The 16,482-nt window shown below is 42.0% G+C and overlaps 3 protein-coding genes across 4 annotated transcripts; 1 reads left to right on the plus strand and 2 right to left on the minus strand.

Moving 5' to 3' along the window:
* Nucleotides 1-152: 152 nt before the first annotated feature.
* RB195_012672 (uncharacterized protein) lies at nucleotides 153-936 on the plus strand (the record flags this gene model as incomplete). The annotated part of the gene is made up of 3 exons (XM_064202158.1): nucleotides 153-201; nucleotides 648-726; nucleotides 786-936. The coding sequence occupies 3 exons, from the start codon at nucleotides 153-155 to the stop codon at nucleotides 934-936; spliced, it is 279 nt and encodes a 92-aa protein (XP_064058039.1).
* A 2,152-nt stretch (nucleotides 937-3,088) lies between these two features.
* RB195_012673 (uncharacterized protein) lies at nucleotides 3,089-6,000 on the minus strand (the record flags this gene model as incomplete). Of its 2 annotated transcripts, none has more annotated exons than XM_013445961.2 (5): nucleotides 3,089-3,384; nucleotides 3,448-3,628; nucleotides 4,210-4,330; nucleotides 4,440-4,723; nucleotides 5,836-6,000. In XM_013445961.2, 5 exons carry the CDS (start codon nucleotides 5,998-6,000, stop codon nucleotides 3,089-3,091), a joined length of 1,047 nt encoding a protein of 348 aa, XP_013301415.2. The 2 variants fall into 2 exon arrangements, with proteins under 2 accessions (XP_013301415.2, XP_064058040.1); XM_064202159.1 differs by having other exon boundaries at nucleotides 5,836-5,979.
* Nucleotides 6,001-11,190: 5,190 nt separating this feature from the next.
* On the minus strand, nucleotides 11,191-12,631 carry RB195_012674 (uncharacterized protein; the record flags this gene model as incomplete). The annotated part of the gene is made up of 6 exons (XM_064202160.1): nucleotides 11,191-11,350; nucleotides 11,419-11,597; nucleotides 11,652-11,801; nucleotides 11,871-12,008; nucleotides 12,073-12,386; nucleotides 12,442-12,631. 6 exons carry the CDS (start codon nucleotides 12,629-12,631, stop codon nucleotides 11,191-11,193), a joined length of 1,131 nt encoding a protein of 376 aa, XP_064058041.1.
* Nucleotides 12,632-16,482: the final 3,851 nt, after the last annotated feature.

Below are 16,482 nucleotides of genomic sequence, written 5' to 3' on the forward strand. Positions count from 1 at the left end.
TCGCGCTCCCGCCCATTTTGAACCTATTAGATGGGCGGTACCATCAGGACACAACCTGCCACAACTGGAGGTTGATCTCATTCCAGTCGCTTCGTGTCCGTTGTGTGGTTGTGTTTTTTCGAGCTCAATTTTTTCCCTCAAAAGTACAAGAAATGGCCTCTATGGGAATGTCCGCTCAACCTTCACGATTCTCCGTCTACGGTTAGTTCTTCAAAGTTTAACTATTGTGGCTCTTATGCTCTTTCAATATACGTAGAAGATGTATTACGGTTTATCGGTGTTGTTATTGGTTTTCAAGGTCGAACAATATTGTTTCGGATATTGTAGGAAACTAGGTCTGCACGATATTCATGGGCCAAGGTTATGTAAAGTGTAAAAACTGTATAAAAATATCAAGAAGTGGCAAAGTCCCGTCTACTTGTCTGCATGGCCGACATCCGCAATCAACATTGTGGAGGCCGACAGTGTGACGGTATGAGGACTTGTGCCTTAATTGACTGGTGTGGTCCTAGTACTTCTAGAATTAGGCTGGGATTGTGTGATTTCGTATTGCAACGGCTTTATGACAAAGATTTTAGTTGAGTGGTACGGGTTTTTTTTCTTTTTTACGCGGTTTCCTTATATCATTGTAATTGTCTTTTCTTTAGTTGGAAACATCCCCTACCAGACTACGGAGGATGCTATCGGAAACTATTTCAGTCAAGCTGGACAAGTTACCAATGTCAAGTAAGTATACTGTAATATTTAATGCATAATCAATAATGGAAGTACCTTGGGTTTTCCAGAATCGTATGTGACCGTGAAACAGGACGCCCAAAGGGATTCGGATTCTGCGAGTTCTCCGATGAGGCTGGAGCTCAAAATGCCGTCAACACCTTAAACGGAGCTGATTTCAATGGCCGTGCATTGCGTGTGAATTGGGCCAACAAAAACTAACCTATGATCTCATTCTAAAGATCTTTGTCGTTGCAGAAATATGATTTCATTTTCCGAATGTCCTACTATTACTGTGTTAACGACAATTAAATACGTAATACGTATATTCCGTGTAACATACAATTATCAGAGATCTCTCAGTCCGAGGAAGTGTCTTCAGTGCTTGAGGAAAGAGAGAGATTGGCGTGGTGTCATAGAGAAATGCCCAAATAGGAATATGGCTCTTATATATCTCCTGTGAGCAGTGTCCATCTAATTGTGGTGGGACCCGTTCGGTTCTCTTTAATAGACACCGACAGACAAGAGCTGTTAGTAGAAGGATCCTAGTTTTGTCATAAGGTTTTAAGGGTGTTATGGTTAGCCGTAGATTGGTTTCTGCAATAAGGAAGGAGTCTAAGAGCCCAGTAAATCCGAGCAGGGGTGTCCTAAAATGAATTTTGAATGACCAAAGCAGCAATAACGTTGGCAAGATTGCGGTCACAGCGATGAAAACTCAGAACAAAGTTCCTCCGATAGTGTGCATCGTCCTAGGTCTTCTGGGAAGTGTTGGTGCTGGAACTCATCAGCAGATTCTCGCACGCTATTCCTCTACCACTGTGTTTCGTTCATGTATTTCTGTGATACTCACTTGATGATTTTACGCGAGTGCATGTATCCATACCGGCCACTCGTGATACTTGCTTGGGCGACTCGATTGGATGGGTCATGCGGCCCTGGGGCGCTGAATTGCCATTGAGTTACGTCCTCGACCAATTAAGTGATTGGATAGTTAAAGGCATCACCGTACGAATCTGGGGTGGCGCAGATTTCAGGTGGATTATGCCTATAAGGGGTCGTAGATTACGGAGAGGAGGGATATTCCGTGCATTTCTTCCTAATTGCCGTAAAAAACGGTCCGGAAAATGCGGCCCGTGCACAAGGCTGGCGCGCTCCAGTCGAACTCGCTGTAGAAAATAGCGCGCCGGAACGCTCGAAGCTATATCTTCCGGGCCGTTTTTTACGGCAATTAGGAAGAAATGGACGGAATCACCCACCTCTCCATAATCTACGACTCTACGTAGGGATAACCCACCTGAAACCCGCACCACCCCAGATTTCTGCCTTTAAGCTAGCGATTGGAAAGTTAGAAACGTGTTCGTATTACATTCATAGCAAACAAACGGAAACTCAACGAACATGGCAACCTCTAACGAGAGAACCGCACGGCTCATTCTGCCGCGCCGTCCGAGCAAGTATCGTGTTGTATGAATATCGGCACTCGTTTTACACCGTATCACAATCAATCACAAATACAAATCATTATTTCCCTTAACAGTAAGTCGATTAGCTCAACTTAAAGTGAAACATGAGGAGATATTTTATTATTTAATACAAGAAACTTGCAAGTAAATAAGGAATAACGAGGCTCAGTGCACTACAATAAAATAATCTACAAAACAGAACGACATTGAAACAGTAATTAATGTTAGAAAGGGGAGAACTGATTCGAGAAAACTTCTACTCTTTTTGAAATCACGAGTTCTCCGTCACTTCTACGCAGTTTATGTTCATCACCAACGAGGCTAACGCATAAGTACCGTATAAGTCAAAAGGTTTGGGTCAGAAACATGTTCACTAATGTTTGCCGTTCTAAAGTGGGATTATTACTTCGAAATTCCAAACTATCTTAAAAATCTCTTGTCTTAGAAGTGGAGTTCGCAAGTAATTGGCTAATATCCGTCAATAAGGAAGTGAAGTCCATATTTACAATTGTTGCACGTATAAACAGAAAAATTACATTCAGAGTCTACAAGACTACTCTTCGCAAAGTTAAGGACGAGAAATTCAAAAACACCTAGAATACAGTAGTAAAGAACAAGTACGTGAAGTGTTCGAATCTTAATGGCGACTACAACAATGAGCAATACTAAAACTTGTTTCCTCTCACGAGAATTTTTACAAAACTTCGAAAAAAAAAGCTATCGAAAAGAAAAATGAAAATATCACAGCAGCAGTTAAAAAAAAGTACTTCAAGTACACAAAGAGCATCACATGCTTAAAAAAATATAATGACAAGTCTAAGAAAATTCTTTTCTGTCACCGGAAATCGAGCGTTCAAACTCCAAAATGAACGTGCACACATTGACATAGAATAAAATCTTACGTCGAAAATTTAGAATCTGCGGGCTGGGAACCGTCCTCTCATACCAACAGGAACACGTAAAGAACGTAGAGGGAGACGACCGAGGTACTCGTCCGTATAACGTTTTTCAACATCCGGGAACTCTTCTATTGATACTAGTCTTGGAACTTCCGGAAATCTGATTAGTACTTCGGTAGCTCCAAATTTAGAGCCATAGTGTCCAGCCCAGAACTGGGTATCTTTTCCACGACTCATGACACCAAGTTTACGCATCCCAGATGGATAATCTTTAAAGATATGTTCAACAGTGTCCCAGGACTTTCCACCTGAATAAATCCAGAAGATGAGAAGAAGATACACGCTGGAAGGAAAATATTTAGGCATCTGACCTTCCCATTGATTCCAAGAACGGGTAGCAACAAGAAAACGAGGCAAAATCACGTTTTCATCGAACTGTTCATCATCTTTCAGTAGCTGCGCTCGGAGTTCATACTCCGCACCACAGTCTTCTCTGCATGCGCAACGTTCCCGGACAACTATTTCTGGTCGAATTAAATCCATAACCCAACCCTAAATAGCAGTTGTGTCAAAACTCACGCCAACTCACTTAGAGCAGGTAGATGATTGATTAAGAAAATATTTCAAAGGCAACGTGTGGCGAAATTTCCGATGTCAAGTTCACCCCAGCAACAGACAAGTTATCAAACATACTGCGTGTGTTACACCGAAACCGCAAAGCACTCTTTTAAATCCGGAAATGGGATGGGTCAGCAGCGTTGGACCAGTCAGTTTATCCGACGGAACAACTCTTTAAGCATGAAAAAATGAAAGCAAAACGTGAATTCCACCACTTGTAAAGTTGTGAGTACAACCGAACAGCAAAAGGTGTTTCATCGAACGAACCTGATCATTGGTCTACTTTGAATGCTTTTGTTTTATTACTCGCACGGAAAAAGAAACCCCGGCAGGGTAAACTAATCATCCTGGTGCCCCTGATCCATCTCATTTCTGTACCTACATTTGGTGTTTTTTTTTTTGCCTTATACTTGCAAATTATGTCACGAACAAGATTGTCTACTAAAAAGAACACAATATCGAAGATTTCGCCGAACGGTGCCTTCACATCCAAAATTGAACTGCAAGAGTCCTGCCTCCACGCCTGACTTCTCGAAATTGATTTCGAAATAGCGACTACACCAGTCATAGCTTGTTGCAAAACATACAGGAACTTCTGATGGTTCACAATAAACGGGCGGGTGCTCTATTCGGATTCTGGAAAAAGCCAGAAACACTAACACAAACCACAAAATTTAAAAGTAGCTCAAAATCTTGAATATCCTGAGGAATCAGGATACTCCTTTATCATGCACTCCCAACTTACCCATCTCCTCTGGATCTAAACACCATTCCTTTCTTCTTTAAGCTATTGAGCGTTGATGTATTGCTCAACTGCATTGCCAGATTTCGGTTGTAAGGACGACAACAGAATATTCTTTTGTAGTTGAGTTCACGTTGCATAGACGATCCCTCGGAATCATGAGATACGTCCAAGTCCTGACGCAAGAATTTCCTCCAGTTGAGAGGGGGAATGGCAACACCATCATATTCACATTTTTCAATCCAAAACTGAGATGTCTTGAGTATATTGTGGAAAAGCCGGCATGCCTGCAACAAAACTACTCTTCACGCGGAGAGAATTTACCCACAGGAGGACGCAACCATTCCGTCGCCGGCAGAGTATCCACACCTGCACTTCTATCCATCCTCAGGATAATTACGTGTCGAGAGAAGGTTTGATATAACATACAAAAGGCAGTATCGCTCTGAGTTGCAAAGAACGTAGGTGTTGTTGCCGGTTTCGGAATAGCTGCAGTGCTTGTAAATAGAAGATGATCATTTGACGACAGTAACGTTTGTTTACCACTAATGTCAGATAGTCTCACTGTTAACTGTTCAATTACGCCCCTAACTGCACGGATTTCCAGTAAAAAAGGATTTTTTGCATAAGTTTCACTTGCAAAGGTCTGTTAGGACACAACAACTCAGTATTCTTCAAGCAAAGGAGGCAGAACTAAACAAACACGCGAGCCCGCTTGGCAGCTAACACGAAAAGCAACGAAACTCCCGCCTCATATTGAAAATGTTCTATCCAGTAAGAATGATATGTTTTCGACTAAGTTCAAACTGCTACTGATAGGGATTTGATGTAGGACGGCTTTATTACAACAGTAAGATCAATAATCAATATATTGCGAGAATATTTAGTATTTCAAACTAGCTTACTTCAAAAAACTATGTTCAGTCAAAAAATCGAGAGGATACCCTTCATCTTTTCAAACAAAAGATAAGGCCGCGTAGAACTGACAACCATGGCTTAACACCGATGAGAAGGACAAAAGGGATGAAGATGAGAGAATGGAAGAATCATAGGTGTTAAATCCTACAAAGTAGAACCATTTCCCATCTACATCCCACAGCGCCACTCAGTCACGCTCTTATTTCTGGAAGTAAATTGGTAAATCAGTCGGGATGAAAAATAAAGACCTAAGCATTACTCTTGCAGGATATATGACATGCAAACTAAAGTTTATAAGAAAAGAAAGTAAGATAGAGCATCCAGAAACAAGAACGCGGTTGCTCCCCACCCGCAGCACTTTTTTACATTTTCCCCGACGAATGTAATGTGTCGGTGATACGGGGTACTCCGGATAATACTGCAAAATCACACGAACCTTAGGGTAATTTTCAAAATTAACATGTGCTAAAGAAGAACACACCTGTTCACAACGAAGTAATGAATTTTTGTCGCATCTTTTCAGGATTTCAAACCATAATGTTTCGTCGGCGCAAAACACGCCATTACTATCCTTACTGCGACCGCCAGTTAGAACTTCTCCTATACTCTTTATGAAAGTAGTCATGATTCTGAAAAGAAGAACCATTCAATACTGGTTTAGTTACGGAAATTACAGTAAGAAAATAACAAGTTGGAGAGGAAGCAACAATAATGATGAACACAGATAGTATATTTCTGGGCAACCATTGACGACAACTTGACGGCACAGATGATAAAATTATGGAAAATCATTGGAATTCATTGACGCCATAAATATGCTGTTAGAGTAAATCAAGACAAAAAGAAACATAAAGAAGAAAGAAGAAACAAAATGATAATACTTTGAAGCACATTGAAAATACGTCAGATTCAGTCAAGTTTTTACTATGACAACGAAAAAACGCAACAACTCAAAACATGTTCTACAGAACGTTGCCGACTAAATGATATATTTACGGTTCAACTTAAAGTATACATAAGGATATCGATTGTTCTAGAAAATGTGAACAAAATTATGAAGGGAGTAGAAACAACTTTGAGTCATACACAAAGCAAACCTTCCAATGAATCACAAGCGTTTTTCTATTAGCTTCACATCATAGTGCAATGGGACAAATGTTTGCATAAGAGCGTTACCTTTCCCTAATAAAGCTTTTTAGATGAGAATCACTAAGGCGACTAATGGCATTCGCAACCCAAAAGTGACAATTTCTTGTTAAATGATATATTTACGGTTCAACTTAAAGTGCTGCAGGATTGGAGCGACGGACAAAAACTGTAAAAGCTGGAGAGGAATCTTTGTGTTTATCCGAAATTTCGACGCTTCCTCATTCTTTTCAGCAGTGGTGAAGAGAAAATGGTAATGTTTCCTTCCAATTCGTCGATTCGTCAGTCACGTCGATAAACATGCAACACCTGCGGATGGAAAGTATTCTGTACCCTTAAGAAAGTCATTTATAACCAATTAAACCACAAAGCGCTTAGCTTCTGATGGTACAATATATAAATTGCGGTGTGGCAAATCATTGTTGCCTAGAACTATTTCTAGACTTCAACTATGAGAGATCGGCGTATACTAAACTGCAGGTAATTGCCACCTTGAGTAGTTGTAAATATCATGAGGCTATTAGAACAAGCATGCTTTGAGAAACTTCTATCTTAAAGGCAGCATATCACGAAATTGACTATTGTGAGGTCCATCAACAAAGAGATAAAGATATAGTCGGGACAAAACCACATGAAGTTCGGTGCAGCTGTGTAAGCGGCACGGTGGAGCCAGCGGTTACAATCGAAGTGAGACTTACGCTAGCTCCATTAGGGGAAAGGAGCGCAAAGATGAGTAGAGCTAAGGCTCAGGTTGTTTCGATCCGGCTATAGAAGTGTAGTTCACGAGTATGAGTATGATCATGATCGACTCTCCATCGTAGTTTAAAAAAAGGCGCAGGAAACAGAAATGTTACTAACATTCTTATGTAACATAAGCATAGTGTTTGAAAATGTTACTATCCGCCACAATTTGCTCAATCGTTCCAATACTAGGTCGAATGTGAAATCAACTCGTGCACAGATCGTTAAGGTGTACGCCGAGAACAAAAACAAAAACCACGCTGAAGGACATGTGCAGCCGAAGTAGGGTGTGTTGCTTCGGGGCAACACATCGCTAACTCGGCGAAGACATACACTAGCCTCTTTTCACTTAGGAGGCCAAGCCCTTTTCTTCCTGATTTTCATTTCTTTAGTGGAAGATCCATGAATAACATCACGTAGCGAACTGCTTTTTCCATTGCTTTCATCGTCTGTTTTGCTGTTCCGGCACCTCTTTTGCTTGTGCGTGGCTAGTGTGTTTCGCAATCGTAAGAGTAGTGAGATACGAAATCATCTTAGAAAAATTTTAAAAACTACTCACGTAGCACTTATACAAAATGTGAGACAGAAATCCAATTTCTTCAAACTGAAACCTTTGCAAAGAAGTCCGACATCAGAAGAAACAATTAAACTAACAAAGAGTGGTTTCTTAGTGTCGAACTACGAATGATGATATTTGGGCGCAATTACACAAACAAATGCGACAGTAATTAAGCCATTACAAACAATGATGTTAGAGGTGTCCTTTGGAGCAAAACCAATGGAATACGACTTTGCTGAGACTATGTAGTCCTATTCAAGAACTTTTATACGAAAAAATAAATAAATGAAGGAAAACAATCTAAAAGAAAAAACAAGTAGAAGAAATGAACTGCGAGAAGTTTGTTGCGCCTTCCGGAAAGAGGCGAATGTACAGTGCGCTCTTTCACCGGAGCCCCGATGCATCACCTCCAATACAGCAAGCTTTACACCTAGATCCACAGCCGTATAACGAAGATGGCCCTCCACAAATCGATGGCGGATCCGAGGGACAATTGAAGCATATCGTATAAACGATGTAGGTGTAGCAATCTACAGCAATTTCTATCATAACTGCACCATCCCACATGAGAAGGCTGTGACCTGAAATCCAAAGACACTGTTTGTCCTACTTCTTTGTGCTACGATGTCGCTTTCGTCAACTGTCTTCCCGCCAATTTGTATTAGTTCAAATATTTGGTTTCCTCCCAGTAACTCCACTGACCTGCCTTACTGCACAGCTCCTCATTTTTGATTTCTGGAATTAAAAAAACTAAATCAATCGGTGCCCTAAGACCTAAGCATTAGCCTTAAAGGATGTGTGACATGTAAGGTAAAGCTACTAAGAGAAAAAGTAAGATAGAGCGTCCAGAAATAATTTCACCAATGAGTGCTCCCTCAACTACATTTTCCCCACTAGTTGTTAGTCATGAGGCTGAATAGTGCGTCATCAAGTGATAGATATGATGCTCAGCAGGTACCGGAAACGACCTTTTGTTTAACCGACGTTTATCGATTCAAGAAATGGATCTCTCTTTCTACAGCGATTTCGGTTGATTCATACTACTTATGGAGCGCAGACATGTTCACACATATTTACCTGGTTTGAAGTCAGTTCTAAAAAAAGTTCCAATCTCGTCCTGTCAGAAGGGCGAACCACCTCAGCTGTACTGCACTGAGGTGGTTCGCCCTTCTGACAGGAAATTACTATGTAATTAATTGAGTTGTGTAATTTTTTCGCAACACATGGCAACAAAAATTAACCCTTGGTAACTCAGGAGAAACTAATAGTACAACAGCAGGATCCAACTAGGTTGTAGAAACAGAAAAGTACTTCGCAGAAGATCTGTGAATGCAAAGTACAGACGTCAGCGACTGCTGCAAATGAGATGATGCAAGAAAAAGAAATTATGTGCAATCATCGGAGTGACCAAGATGGGTTTATAGCCGTCTATATCACTGGAGAAAGGTTGTTCCACGGAACATACGATAGCAGAGGAGTTGGTGTCCTCTGGTGAAGGAAACCGAGAACACGACTGTATGAGGAAGCCGAGAACTTAGTCACCATGAGTCATGAACCTTTAACAATGAACACATTCGACGACTATAATTTGTGGATTGTATAATACTGTGTGAATAAACAACTCAGTACCCGATCCAGCTTATTTTTAACCAACCTCCTAATTTCGAGATCCGAATGACGTTCTTAAACCCTTTCTTCATTCGTGGCGTTTCCGCGAATGATGAGAACAAGTACTTTTTTTCTTGGAATTTAGTTGATGTTATTTAGGAAATTTGAACTTCTGAGGAAATTAATAAATAGTTAAGTAGGAGAAGAATCAGTAACAGACTTCCATTGCACAGGATTTGTGCCGAGAAATCGATTTAATAATACTCATTGCACGGTTGAAAAAAGAAGGCTGTACTTATGAGAAGCTGCACAAAAAATAACGAAAATACCGCTAAAGTTCCAGAATTGTGAATCAAAAGCATCTCAGAGAATCGGTTTCCTAACGGCCTGCCGACGTTTTGACACTGATAAAATCCAAACACTTTGAAGAAGGTGACTAATCTTTTGAAGTGTTATATTCGTCGCTAAGAGCTTTATAGTGCAAGAAAAAAGTGGGTGGAATGCGGCAACACAACTCGTCCACAGATCTTGGTACTCTCGCCCAGATCTAAACATTAATCCTCCCCACACTGTCGATCCAAAACGTCTTCACTTGTGCAATTCACAATTGCATCACAAGTCTCGCCTTGACCCGATCATACACAGAAAGTTTGAAACTGTGAACATATGTTTCTATATTTTCTTCCTCTCAATACTTTGTTCGACGCCATACCAGTTGTAGGAGGAAGCGCTTGATTCCACAACTACTATAAACGTGGAGATCCTTGACGTAGCTGCGGCATCGCGAGAGCTTCTAGAACACCTCAGCTGTTCCTACCTTCACACAATAACGGTGTAACGCTATCTGCCAAATACTGTTAACACGCTTCGTTTTCTGTTTTGAAGGTGGAAGGACAAGTGTAGCGTAGTTAGTGCCTGAAAACTGCCCTAGAAACACCGTTTACTACTTCGCAAACTTGTCTAGAAGGATAAAAACACTGACCGAAGCCTTTCACGTCGTCATGTAGGCCAACCCCGCACCTACATATTTCAAACTATTCTTGTCACATCCGAAACGGTATGATTAACCCCAAACACTCTATCCTTCAAAAAAATACAACAGCTCTGCAACCCTAATTCCGATCTCTTGCATACAAGGTGGTCATGGATTTCATAGTTACTGTCGTGTATGAGTATGCAGACACAACCCAGGTATTCGCCAAAAATGACCCGATATGAATGGGGAGATTATGAGCATAGTTTCTCTTCTGAACTCTTATTCGAAACTCGTCTTACGGAGAAATGAAAATGGGCAGAATTTATGATGAGAAGAGATGAGTCGCCACTGGTCGACGGGATAACTCCTATAATGTAGCACTTCACTGTGTCAAAATACAAAGCATGAATTAGGAATTGTGGAAAAAAGATCGGATACAAAATGTGATGTTGTACACAACAAGCTGCCGAACATCCCCAAAGAGCTTCGCCAAATTGAGCAAAACAATAACTCTACTAAACTACCTCCTTCAGGATGGCTATCTTGAAGACGGCTCCTCTGGTAGCATTCTGACCGCAACAACTTACAAAATATTGCACCACAACGCACCTAGAGTCCTTTTTTCGATAGCGACTTGTTTGGAAACGCTTCGTACGGCGCTTCTACCAATAACCATAGAAATATAAAACATAACATAACACCAAATGTTTATAAGCTCAGTTATGCAAACGAGAAAGAAAACAGTATGCACAAAACAAAGAGGCGGCAGGACAGAAGTGACGTCGACCACGGCGAGTGAACGGCGATTAGAAGCACTTGCGGTGAACAATGGATGGTCCAGACTCGTCGTATTCTTGCTTTGAGATCCACATCTGCTGGAACGTGGACAGGGAGGCAAGGATGGATCCACCAATCCAAACTGAGTATTTGCGCTCAGGAGGAGCAATGATTTTAATCTTCATAGTGCTGAAATTGTTATATTAGAAAACTCGTCTCCATCCAAGAAAAATTTGACTTCTTATCGAAATAGAAACCTAGGAGCTAGTGCTGTTATTTCTTTCTGCATACGATCGGCAATTCCAGGATACATAGTTGTTCCACCAGAGAGCACGGTATTCGCATATAAATCTTTTCGAATATCAATGTCGCATTTCATGATAGAATTGTAAGAAGTTTCATGGATGCCAGCTGATTCCATACCCAAGAACGAAGGCTGAAACTCGAAAATGTTATTTAAAACGAAAATTTGCCTCTAAGCCAGGTTCACCTGGAACAACGCTTCCGGGCATCGGAACCGCTCATTTCCGACGGTGATGACCTGTCCGTCAGGAAGTTCATAGGATTTCTCAAGCGAAGATGAGGAAGCAGCAGTGGCCATTTCTTGCTCGAAGTCAAGTGCAACATAGCAGAGCTTCTCCTGAAAACCAATTCTTATTACTTTAAGAACTAGTTGCCTTAAGCCTAAGCAGCGGTTAGTAAAGTTGACCTTGATGTCTCGGACAATTTCACGTTCAGCAGTGGTCGTGAATGAGTAACCACGTTCAGTGAGGATCTTCATCAGGTAGTCAGTGAGGTCACGGCCAGCCAGATCGAGACGGAGGATGGCGTGGGGAAGAGCATAACCCTGCAAGAGGCTAATCAGCATGGTTCTTCTGAAGAGAACACCACACTCAAGCAACGAGCCTGACCTCATAGATGGGGACGGTGTGGGTGACACCATCTCCGGAGTCGAGGACGACTCCAGTGGTACGTCCGGAAGCGTAGAGGGAGAGCACAGCCTGGATGGCGACGTACATGGCGGGGGTGTTGAAGGTCTCGAACATGATCTGGGTCATCTTTTCTCTGTTGGCCTTGGGGTTAAGTGGGGCCTCAGTGAGCAGGACGGGGTGCTCTTCGGGAGCAACACGGAGCTCATTGTAGAAGGTGTGGTGCCAGATCTTCTCCATATCATCCCAGTTGGTGACGATACCGTGCTCAATGGGGTATTTCAGGGTGAGGATACCTGAAACCAGGAGAGTGAGCGTCTAAACCCGACGGGGATTGTTTGTTTCACCGACCTCTCTTGGACTGTGCCTCATCTCCTACATAGGAGTCTTTCTGACCCATACCAACCATGACACCCTGGTGACGTGGGCGTCCAACGATCGAGGGGAACACAGCACGGGGAGCATCGTCTCCGGCGAATCCGGCTTTGCACATTCCGGATCCATTGTCAACCACAAGAGCCGCAACCTCGTCGTCGCACATTTTTTATACTGAAATAATTGGACGAATAAACCATTCAAAACATCACCATCGGAAGGAGAGCGATGAAGAAACAGCTACATAATAACCTTACAGCACAGACTCACTTCTGTCGGTGCTGCTAATTACAAGCTACCGAATTCTCACAAACTAAAACATATCTCAGCTTAAATCGAACAAAATAAACTGCAGAAACGAGGAGTTATGATGAGAAGAGTGGAGGCTGTGGATGAAACTTCTTGTAAAAGGAAAATGATCCACATCTAGATTCAACTGCCCTATTTCTAAAGGATAAAAGAGGCCATCAAAGGCTATAAAACCAGTGAGTTTGAGAACGAAAAGAAACTGGAATATACTGCAGCATGTAACACGTCAGCATTCAAACATTCATCTACTCGGACATTACAAAATAAGAGAAACACTATAATATCCCTATGACACAGCACTAAAGTATACGTGAAATACGAGTGAGTCACAAGCGTTTACATAACGGTCGTCGAATCCAATCGATCAAAATATTGTTAGGCAACGATTATTGCAGTTTTGGAGAAGCACCTCCTTATTGAAAACCATCAGTGACAAAGGGTGGATTAACCAGACATTGGTCTCACGTGTTTTTCTTTTTTTTTCGACTGTTTAAGATCAATTGTGGAACGCATAGAATTTTTGGAGTAGCGTTAGAGAAGACATCAACTATCTCCTTTCTGCTGTACAAAAATGATATCTCCTTAGTTCACTCTACATCCACCTTAATCATACTCCACGTAACTGCTTAGTTCTTTCCGAGTACTCTTCCCCTCCTTTGGGCGGACCTTAATGTTGAAGGATTTCGCCACCGGCTACGTTAGAACACAATTTTTGAATAAACTTTTTGAAAGGAAAAGACAAGAAGTACACTGTAATTCTAATGATATTTTTAAGAGTATAAAAAGAACATCGCTTCTTAAGCAGTTAAGGAAAGCTACGTTTCTTCAGACTTTAGGAATCATAAACAGGCATAGGTGCGATAGGGAGAAGCCGAACCCTCCTCAGGTGAAAGGGGTTTAGCTCATGGGGTGCAGCTCAAGTGAAAGGGGTCTTTTCGCCAACCACCTAAAAGTGAAGGGGGGTAATTTCGCCAACCGTTCAAAAGTGAAGGAAGTCCCTTCCCCAGCCGTTCAAAAGTGAAGGGGGTCAGAGCAGCGGCTCCGACTATCGCATCTATGTAAACAGGGTACTTCCTCTTGGACGAAACTAGCATTTATCATTATATTCGTGAAAATTTGGTGGTGCAAGCAGCAGCCAGCACAGAACCTGCCGAGAATGCTTCTTTGCCATCCAACATCACTGCAACCAGCTCCCAGTAGGCTCGATTTACAGTGAAAGGATGGTGATGTGAATGTTTGTACATTGCCAAAGTCACGTACGCAAGCGTACGCCATTTTTTGATGTGAATGCTTCAAAAGCATACACTGCAAGCTAAATTACCATATTCTCACGACTTTGCTGCTTCTCTAACATGGCGTCCCAACTTCGTCAAAATTTGCTCTAACTAAAGCCAAATAAGAAAAACGGCATTATATTTAATGAGTAGCAACTTTCCGATTAGATTCGATTTCAGTCGTAAAAAAAAACTTCTAAATAGATCAGGGTGCAGAACTGATGTTCGTTTCATTTTTTGATTTTTTTTAAAGAAAATGCATTGGAAAATGACAGACATCCAATTCTGAGCAAAAATATCGCTCCTGCAAGAAATGAAAGAAATAGAATCCCAACATCCTAAAATTATTCCAAGCTTCAGTACAACGGTGCAAGATCGGCAATTGAGAAACAAACTGTTTTGGAGTAATGACTTTCGTGATAAGATTATAACCTTTCCCAAATGTTCAGAAGTACTAGCTGAAACAAGGTGTTTACTTCCAGAACTCTCATAACACGAACTTCAACTCGATGATTATTGGTCCAGTCCCTACGGAGCACAATCATGGCGAACTTCAAAGAACAGATGGATCATCGAGATGAGCACAGCGGTGTCGCAGCTGATGCCAGTTTACAACGTGCGGGGGCGCATAGGCATAGGATTACGTCGAGACTTTGGTAAATCTCTTCACTTCGTTACTTGACGCAAGCCTCGCGAAATGCCGCTGGAGACATCTCCGCCAGCTGTACGCATCCTCTCATGCTTGTGTTTGACGAGCCTTGTCAATACATTCAAATAGTTGAATTCTCTCCTTGAGAATTTTCTTAATAACACATCGCCCAAACTATTTCAATATATTATCCATTCAAGATAATTTCTTACAAAGTAGCCACAAAATCAAGTACGACCTCTACTGGTTACTGAAGAGAATCAAACATCATGAAGTTCTCCGAAGACTGCCTTTTTCTGCACTTTATATTTAGATGGCCTTCTGGTCATTCATACATCTACAGCTATGAAAGTGTATTCGCCAACTGCACAGAAGAAAGAGCGAGAACTTCCATATATCATTCTCTAATTCTTCATCAGCTATTACAAAGCAACAAAAAAGTGGTCGAGCCCACGTAGGAACAGTCATATACACAATTTTGGGAAAATTCGAGAACGAAATCGGCACTGTTCTTACTTTACTTCTGTTCCCTTAAATTTTAGGAGCAGGTAATTTTTTCTAGTCTTGAATTAAGCTAATTGTTTACATCCTTTTCCCTGCATTGAGCAGAAATATTAAGTGCAAATGATTATTCAAAACCTCAAAAGTCTAATTGATGTGGGACTTGATTTCCATGCTACAACTAGGTTGAATAAATTTGGCCTAAATGATTTCAATGCTGATTTTTTGATGGCTTAAATAATTTAAATCTGAAATTTCCGACCTAAAAACAGTCTGAATATCCTTGTTTCTGGCACATTCGAACTTTGAAGAATTCTAACAGAATCACAGATTTTGTCTAAGAAAATTTGGAAGGGCGAATAAAGAAACTCCTCGGACGCTTTAAAGAATGAACGATTTGAATCGAATACTCGACGTTTTCTCTAGCACGTTATTAGACCTTGCCATAGGTGCGATAGGGAACAGCCAGACACTCCTCGGTTGAAGGGGGTCCCGCTGTAGAGGTGCAGCTCAAGTGATGATGACCAATCCCCGAAAAGTATAAAAGTGAAGGGTCCCTTCGCCTGCCGTCCAAAAGTGAAGAGGGTCGGAACACCGGCTCCGGCTATCGCATGTATGGACCTTGCCTGCAGAGTTCTTCCAGACAAGGTTTAAAGGCATCGCCCCACGAATCTGGGGTGGTGCGGGTTTCAGGTGGAGTATTCGTATACAGGATGGGAGACTACGGAGAGGGAGGTGATTCCGTCCATTTCTTCCTAATTGCCGTAAAAAACGGCCCGGAAGATGCGGCGCCGCACAAGACTGGCGCGCTCCACTCGAACCTCTTGTGCAAAATGGTGCGCCAAAACGAATGAAGCCGTATCTTCCGGGCTGTTTTTTACGGCTATCAGGAAGAAATGGACGGAATCACCCCCCTCTCCGTAGTCTCCCATCCTGTATACGAATACTCCACCTGAAATCTGCACCACCTCAGATTCGTGGGGTGATGCCTTTAAAGTCATCGCCCCACGAATCTAGGGTGGTGCGGGTTTCAGGTGGGTTATGCCTATACCGGGTCGTAGATTATAGGGAGGCGTGCACAAGGCCGGAAGGCACAGCGCTCCAGTCGAACTCGTTGTAGAAAATAGCGCGCCGGAACGCTCGAAGCCGTATCTTCCGGGCCGTTTTTTACGGCAATTAGGAAAAAGTGGACGGAATCACCCTACTCCACATAATCTCCGATCCCGTATAAGCATAACCCACCTGAAACCCGCACCACACCAGATTCGTGGGGTGATGCCGTTA

The sequence above is a fragment of the Necator americanus genome, chromosome V (genome assembly GCF_031761385.1).
Source record: "Necator americanus strain Aroian chromosome V, whole genome shotgun sequence".
NCBI classification, from domain to species: domain Eukaryota; kingdom Metazoa; phylum Nematoda; class Chromadorea; order Rhabditida; family Ancylostomatidae; genus Necator; species Necator americanus.